General features: G+C 37.4%; 1 protein-coding gene across 1 annotated transcript; it reads right to left on the bottom strand.

The window, feature by feature from the left end:
* Positions 1-2,780: 2,780 nt before the first annotated feature.
* LOC124099025 (thyroid receptor-interacting protein 11-like) lies at positions 2,781-7,678 on the bottom strand. Its single transcript, XM_046453974.2, has one exon. It carries the CDS (start codon positions 7,038-7,040, stop codon positions 4,290-4,292), a length of 2,751 nt encoding a protein of 916 aa, XP_046309930.2. The 5' UTR covers positions 7,041-7,678; the 3' UTR covers positions 2,781-4,289.
* Positions 7,679-8,517: the final 839 nt, after the last annotated feature.

Here is an 8,517-nt window from a genome sequence, read left to right on the forward strand (position 1 = left end):
TATACAAAGAACTCAAAAAATTAGACAATAAGAGAACAAACAACCCAATCAACAAATGGGCCAAGGACCTGAACAGACACTTCTCAGACATACAATCAATCAACAAGTACATGAAAAAATGCTCACCATCTCTAGCAGTCAGAGAAATGCAAATCAAAACCACCCTAAGATACCATCTCACTCCAGTTAGATTGGCAGCCATTATGAAGTCAAACAACAACAAGTGCTGGCGAGGATGTGGGGAAAAGGGTACACTTGTACATTGCTGGTGGGACTGCAAATTGGTGCAGCCAATTTGGAAAGCAGTATGGAGATTTCTTGGAAAGCTGGGAATGGAGCCACCATTTGACCCAGCTATTCCCCTTCTCGGTCTATTCCCTAAAGACCTAAAAAGAGCATGCTACAGGGACACTGCTACATCGATGTTCATAGCAGCACAATTCACAATAGCTAGACTGTGGAACCAACCTAGATGCCCTTCAATGGATGAATGGATAAAAAAAATGTGGCATTTATACACAATGGAGTATTACTCTGCATTAAAAAATGACAAAATCATAGAATTTACAGGGAAATGGATGGCAGTAGAGCAGATTATGCTAAGTGAAGCTAGCCAATCCCTAAAAAACAAATGCCAAATGTCTTCTTTGATATAAGGAGAGTAACTAAGAACAGAGTAGGGTCGAAGAGCATGAGAAGAAGATTAACATTAAACAGGGATGAGAGGTGGGAGGGAAAGGGAGAGAGAAGGGAAAATGCATGGAAATGGAAGGAGACCCTCAGAGTTATACAAAAGTACATACAAGAGGAAGTGAGGGGAAGGGGAAAAATAATATAAGGGGGACAAACGAATGTCAGTAGAGGGAGCAGAGAGAGAAGAGGGGAGGGGAGGGGAGGGGACGGGAGGGGAGGGGAGGGGGGATAGTAGAGGATAGGAAAGGCAGCAGAATACAACAGACACTAGTATGGCAATATGTAAATCAATGGATGTGTAACTGATGTGATTCTGCAATCTGTATACGGGGTAAAAATGGGAGCTCATAACCCACTTGAATCAAATTGTGAAATATGATATATCAAGAACTATGTAATGTTTTGAACAGCCCACAATAAAAAATTAAAAAAAAATAAGTTATTCGATGTACAACTTCCAACTGTAAATAAGAACATCTTCATACAACTAAGCATCAAGTCAGGACTTTTTATAATGGGCTGAAAAAAATTAAAGAAATTTCTTAAGTTCTAAACAGCTGGTGCTGGTGTCATGGAAGTGATTTCAGTGATCCTTAAGATGCAAGTGTGTCTCCTGGCTGTGGTGGTGATGGTCACATCAACCTATATGCATGATGAAATCACAGAGAACCATATCCGCAGAGTTGTAGGGGACTCGCAATGCCCCAGAAAAAACCTTCTTCTCCTCCTTTTTACACAAATTCTTCTAAAGATGATGAGAATTTCCTTCAGGTACATTTTCCGCACTATGTAAAAAAGTCAAAACTAGTACTTTTTTTTCTTTTTTGTAAATTGCTGGAGGTTTAAAGATAGACCACATGTTCCTATCAAAGAAATAAAAAAAGTTGACACTGAGAGAAAATTTAAAAAAAAGAAATAAAAAAGAAAAGCTGACACCTGCAGCTTCCAAAACCACTAAGAACACTTTCATTAAAATTAATGAAAATTAATTAAAATGTATCATTTTATTTTTTAATTGTATAAAAATTTATATTAAATTATGTAATTCATGTTAAATAATCTGATTTATCTTAAATTTTATTTAATTTGTTTACATTTTATTAAATTAATTTAAATAAAATTTAGTAAATTTAAAAATATAACATAATTAAATATAAATTTTATTAAATTAATAAACAATACTAATTAAATGATAAATTAAATTAAATATAATAAAACTAACAAAATTAATAAAATAAACCTAAATTAAATGTAAGAAAATTAATTTATATTTAATTATAACAATTTATTTTATATTAAATTTTATTAAATTAATTTTAATAAAAATGTTCTTAATGGTTCTAGAAACTACAGGTGTCAGAGAAACAATTTTCACATAATCTGCTTTCTCTCCTCTCCGACTTTGCCCAACTCAAGTTGGAAACTCTTGATTCATGTTTTATCTTAATTTACAAAAATAAAAAAGAGAAGCGTGTAGATAAATAGTCCAGATTTTAATGATACACTCTTACAAATTAACTTTTTTATTGGAAATGATTGATGTAATGACTCAAACTTAACGTGTAGAAATCATTTTCCTTATGGACATATTTAACACCTAGAAAATTGAATTTAACATGAAGTGACTTTTTATACAATTGAAAATAGTAAAATGGATAGGTTCATAGTATTTTGATTAAAAGAATCTTAGAATTTATCCACTAAATTTCATGTTTGGGCCCTGCAAATGTAATTTTCTTTTAGTAGTTGTACAATGTTTTCTTTGATAAAGAATTCACAACTTCTTGCTACATCATAGTTTGGATTTTTCTTTTTTTCTGTTATTTAAATGTATCATTTTTATTTTAATACAATTAAATTTAACAAATAATATCATTAAAAGAGAGGTTGAGCTGTATAGTTCACTGATACTGTTCTGATTCATAAAGTATTTAAGAACTGATTACTGCTTATGGTTACCTAATAACATCAGAACAAACTTTTATAAACAGAAAGTGCTACATCAAACAAAACAAAAAAAAAATTTTTTTAAGAGCTACATCCAAAAAAAAAAAAGAAAGAAAAAAGGAAGACAAAATACCCAGTAGCTCTATATATCAGCCTTTTTTCTTTATCTTTTTTCTATAAATACGGGACTTTTTTTCCAAAATGCCAAACTGTGAGAAGTACCTTGTGTTTATGGCTTCTTTAAAGTGCTAAATCATCTCTGGCTTAAGAATCACGTATTGCTTTAAAAGGTCCTTTAGTACAACTCTGGGGCTGTTGTCAAGGGGCATTGGCAATAGTGTACAGGTCAAATGAAGATGCCCAGGTCCATCAGGTCCAAATCCAGCTGCATTAATAAGAGTCACAGCTTCCAAATGGGGAGCCAAGAATGGTTCTTCTACCAGCTCTGAATTCTGCTGCATCTTTAAAACTTCCTGGTACTTTTGCCCCTTGCTTTCTCCTTCCTAGCGAGTCTAAAAGTTTCATGGCATGAACAGAAAGTTTTGGTGGTAGAATAGCTGGATGAATGTTAGGAAGGCCTTAGGCCTGAGCCTAAGCAACTCCGTTTTAAAAACTCCAGTTTGAAACCTGCAGTTTCACTAGGCACACCCACAGAGTCCTCCAGTATGTCCTCAAACAAATTGCTTCCCCTCACTCTGTTAAACAGAGAGAAGTCCCTGGCAGGCTGTCCTCTCCTGATAAGAGGGAAAGGGGAGAATCTCAATTAGGGTGGAGACCACCAGAAAAGTTGTTTCTGACCCCAGGGTAAATGATGTCACTGAGTAATCTGGTGGTAGCTGATAAGGATTGAAAGGGGGGTCAAAAGCCCCCAAATTTAGTATAAATAATAGAGCAAATGAACAGGAATTCAGCCAGCCCAAACAAAGATGCACTCAAGCTGGAAAGCCTGCTAAGGACCTGACATCCCATCACTTGTCATAATTTTCTGAGCCTCTGTGTGATCCTCACTGCTCTCAAACTCTACCGCCTCGTCTGGACCTTGGTGAGAGCCACAACTTCTCCCTAGGACCCTCTCCTCAACCAGTCGTCCACTGCATGCCAGGAAAAGCCTGCCTTGATTATGGACCTGATCACCGCAGTCTGAGTTAGTATGCATCTGATGGACTTAAAGCCTAAGGCTTAGGAATTTTGAATTTAGCACGCAGAGGAAATGTCTGTCATTAGCCTATCATGATTAAGTGTGTTTTGCAGTGCTTAGAATTAATCTAGAATTGTTTGCTGTGAATTAGTTATGTCTATTGCAGTGCTTAGCATTAAGGGTTGTTGCTTTCTTGATTAAGAACCTATAGAGTGAAATTAGTAATTTGAGTGAATAAAGCATTGAAAGGGGCAGAAGTACATAAACATTCTTTATTTCTCCCCTCAAGTGCATACATCACAATTTTGCCCCCTAGTGACAACGAGATTCTGTTTCCAGAAACTGAACAAAAAGTCCTGAAAAAGAACTATTAAGCATAGTTTTCTCATCTGGTCTCAAAGGTATGCTGGGGACACTTTTGGATCTTCTCATTTAAAATGTTCTCTTTCCATAGTGAAGTCTAGAGTTACTGCTAGAGGTCAAGGACATCCTAGGTGTATGAAACTGGAGACTATCTAGCAGGAAGAGCTCGTCTCTCCATGTCTTTCTGCTGGATAATTTGAGTGAGTTTCTCAACCTCATCTTTAGACAGCTGAACAATCTGTTTGGTTAAAGATATATTCCTTTCATTCAGAAGTTTAATCTCAAGTACTCCTTCTTTGATTCTTTTCACAAATTTTTCCATTTTGGCTTTACACATGTCATGGTTTTCACTCCCATTTTCTATATTAAGGCTTTTTACTTTTGTTTCTTGAAAAATATTGGCATTCTCTGTTTGAATGACTTGTCTCTCTTCATGCCCCTGGGCTTTTATTTGTTCGATGGTTTTCTGCAAATTCTTAATTTCCTTGTCTTTTTTAAAAAACAGTTGGGTATGTGCAGCCTTCATCTGCTCATACTGGTATTTCAATTTATCCATTTCCTCCTTCTGCTCCTGTAGAGACTGAAGTAGCTGCATTTGACTCTGGTTTTGATCTTCAATGACCTTTTGATGATGTGTAACTTCCTCTTCCAGATGATTCTTGATGATATTCAGTTGAGATACCTCAGATTCTAGTTCTGTGATACTATCGAGGGTTTGAGGCTCAGCCACAGCTCCAACTCGATTCTGCTGTTCCCTAAGTCTTTCCAATTCTTCTTGCAGATGACTGTTTTCTTCTTTCATGGAGCTAAGACTTCTGTCTTTACCCTCTATGGTCTGCCTTAAAGTTTCATTTTGTTTTAAGGCCTGAGAACACTTATCCAAATCCTTTTGCAGTGCTGAACTTTCTTGTTTGAGTTGGCCAATAAAAATTTCTTTCTCATTTATAAGTTGCATCAATTGCTTCTGTTCTTCTAAACGAGATGCCAACATTTCCTTAGTTTCTTTTTGATCAGTAGCCATTTGCTCAATATTCTTTTTGAGTCCTGCTATTTCAAAGTCTTTCTCTTGACTGAGTTGCACTACATGCTCCTGTTCCAGCTGTAAGGCAGAGGTATTACAATTACATACATTTGAGAGTTCCTGAATAGTCTGCCTGTAATTGTTTGCTTCTTCCAACAGTTTCTTTTTGGCCTGACACAGTTCTACTTCTATCTGTTCTTTCTCTGTTTTCAGAGTCTCCATAATAGTGTCTTTTTCTAGAGAAATTTGGTTGTTACCAGCAATAGATTCTTCCAATTGATGCCTTACATCTTCACATGCTGAAATCAACTTGTCATTTTCCATTTTCAGATCAAAAGCAACTTTCTTTAAATTTTCATTGAGCTGTTCTACTTCTGCAAGATTTTGCTTCAAGTTTGTAATTTCGACTTCCCCTTCTTTAAGCAAGTCATCCTTAAAATGAGAGTCTTCATTAACAGCATGTCTTAACTCGTTCTGAACTTTACATAGTTCCTCTTCCTTTTCGCTAATGAATTCCTTAAGTTCCAGGTTTTCCTGCTGGATATTTAAACTACTTTTTTGTGACTGACTTAGCTGATTTACTAAATCTTCAACTTTATCTTCAAGCTTCTGCTTGGTTAAATGCAAATCACGGAGGCTCAGTGCACTCTCACTTAACTTTTCTTTCTCTACATGCAACTCTTTAGTTATGTCCATTTTATCCTCCTCAAATTGATGAACTCTCTCTTTTTTGTCATCTAGATCTTGTTTCAATTTCGTGATTAGACCATCTCCTTCATTTTGCTGTTTTGATAGCTCATCTATTATCAAATTCATGTGCTTTGTAGCTTCCTGGTTCTCGTTGTCCAGTTTTTCTAACTCAGCTATCAGCATTTCCTTTTCGTTAATACTTTCATTCAGTTCTTGCTCCTTAGCGTCCAAGTTAAGTGTTAAGTCATGTATTTGTACATTCAAATTCATGTCTGTTGAAGCTGAACTTTTAATGACTTCATATTCCCAGCTCAATTTGCAAAGTGATATCTGAAGTTCTTCCTTTTCTTGACTCAATAATGATTTCTCTTTTTCTAAAACTTGGACATGCATTTGAAGTTTCAGATTGTCTTCAGCAAGACTAGTATCTTGTTTTAAACTACTCAAACTCATTTTTTCATTTTCAACATCAGACAGGGCTTGTTGTATTCTCAACACTTCTCCCACTGATGAACTCTGTGGAGAAATTGAGTCACCTTGGTGTAACAGCTTTTCCAGTTCTGCAATCCGTCCTTCATAGTCATTTGACTCCTGTTGATGCTGGTGATTTAACTCTGCCAGTTTCTGTTGATGTGCATTCTGCAAAACAGACATTTCATGTTGGTGATGATCCATGTCCTGACTTCGGTTTTGTTCCAGGACCTTAATAGTATGTTGTAGTTTGCAGATTTCACTGAGTCCATTACCGGATGAACAAGGTGCGCTGGTGGCTGGTACACCACCCGCTCCTGAAGGTACTGATTGAGCAGCTGACTGCAGGCCCAACACCTGCTCCTGTAGTGCCATTTGGCTTGCCTGAAGATGGCTGATTTCTACCTGTTTCTGTTGCAGTTGGTTTCGGTAACTTGTAGATTGAAGGTTTATTTGAAGCTCTGATGCTTCATGCTTTTTTTCCAGATCACTACAATATTTTTTAAGTCTTTTATTCTCAGATCTCAACCTTGATTTCCTGGCTTCAATTTTCTTTCTCTGACAATGAAGTGAATGGGCTTCCACAGCTTTGGAGACCTCCACAGGCATATCTATGGTGCAGTTGGAGACTTGGCCAGTGGGGGAAGCCAAGCTGCCTCCCACCTGACCCAAGGAGTGGCCCAAGCCAGAGCCTAGGCCTCTAAACCAGGATGACATTGCTAGAGCTTCAGAGAGCCATCAGCTCCTCCCTGAAAACCACTCTATGGCCATCCACCTTCCAGCTGAATGTCCTGGAGCACTGTGGGGGTCAATTATGACCAAAGCATTCAGAATTCTGGGCAGCGCAAGGTTCCTGACACCCTTGGCACTCTGCCTCAAATGTAGAGGCCGGCCTGGGCTTTGACCAGGAACTTGTTGCCAGGGCGCAGTAACCCCTGCGGGGCCTCTGCTCCCTCCCTGGACTTTCAGCCCTCTGGTTGGGTGACCAGATCCGTGGGCTGGTCCTGCCACCTCCATGCTGGCCATAAGAACACCCCCATCTGAGAGCCTTTGCCCTGTCTTGGAGGCCTGAAGTTGAAGGTCTGTCCTCAAGGATTCAAGTTCTGTTTTGTATGCAATCTAATCTGTTGGTGATGGTTTCCAGTGGAATTTTTATTTTTTTTAAATATATTACAGTGGAATGCATTACAATTCTTATTACACATATAGAGCACAATTTTCCACATCTCTGATTTTATACAAAGTTTTTGAACACCAATTCATGTCTTCATATATGTACTTCATATGTTCCAGAAAAAAAGTAAAATGGAAATGGGAATGTAGCTCAGTAGTAGAGCATTCTTGGGTTCAATCATTAGTACCACAAACCACTACCAGCACAACAACAAACAACAACAACAACAAAAAAGCTTAATACTAAGAATTTGTATTTATTGAGATTTTACAGTGAGCCACAGTAACATTGTGAAGTAGATCACAAATGTGTTTTAGAGATTATTTTAGATTACTTAGATTAGTAAATCATTTAGTTTATTTTAGGAACTGATTATTTGCTGTGATTCTTACATAAAGAATTTTTAATTTTTTTTTTATTTGTTCTAAGTAGTTATACATGACGGTAGAATATATTCTGAACATCACACATAAATGGAGTATGACTTTTCATTCTTCTGGTTGTACATTGTGTAGAATTATACCAGTCATGCAATCATATATTCATACATGGTAACACTATCTGATTCATTCTGCTATCCTTCCTACCTCACCTTGTAAAGGTCAGGCGAGCGTTGGAGGAAGAGACCACCAAGAGACTGTCTCATGCAACAGCAAAGGGTTTATTGGGGGTCCAGCATGCTGGGGCTCAGAGCTCACTTGAATAGAGCAAAGAGCCCCGAGAACAGTTTAAGCAGAGCTTATATACTTTCCTTGGAGAGGACAGGGAGGGAAGTTCATTGATGGGTCAGGGCGAGTGGGCGGTTTAATACATTCTGCAGTTTGGCAGTTGGGGACAGCACATTATGGGAACAAGATTAGCAAACAGTTCTCAAGATTATTAACCTTTCATTCCCCACTTCTTCTTCTGGCTACTTTTAATCATAAAAGTGATCACTGGGGGGTGTCACATTCTATGTCTACTAGTGGGGTATATTGTTGTCTGATTACCAAAAGTTTAACTTGTCCAATTTGAGCTTGG

The sequence above is a fragment of the Marmota monax genome, unplaced genomic scaffold (assembly GCF_021218885.2).
Source record: "Marmota monax isolate L192 unplaced genomic scaffold, Marmota_monax_Labrador192_F-V1.1 WCK01_AAM20220418_F8-fsc00011, whole genome shotgun sequence".
In the NCBI taxonomy this organism is placed as follows: Eukaryota; Metazoa; Chordata; class Mammalia; order Rodentia; family Sciuridae; genus Marmota; species Marmota monax.

Coding starts and splice junctions, on each gene's coding strand:
- LOC124099025 (XM_046453974.2), bottom strand. CDS start 7,040: ATGTCATCCTGGTTTAGAGGCCTAGGCTCTGGCTTGGGCCACTCCTTG.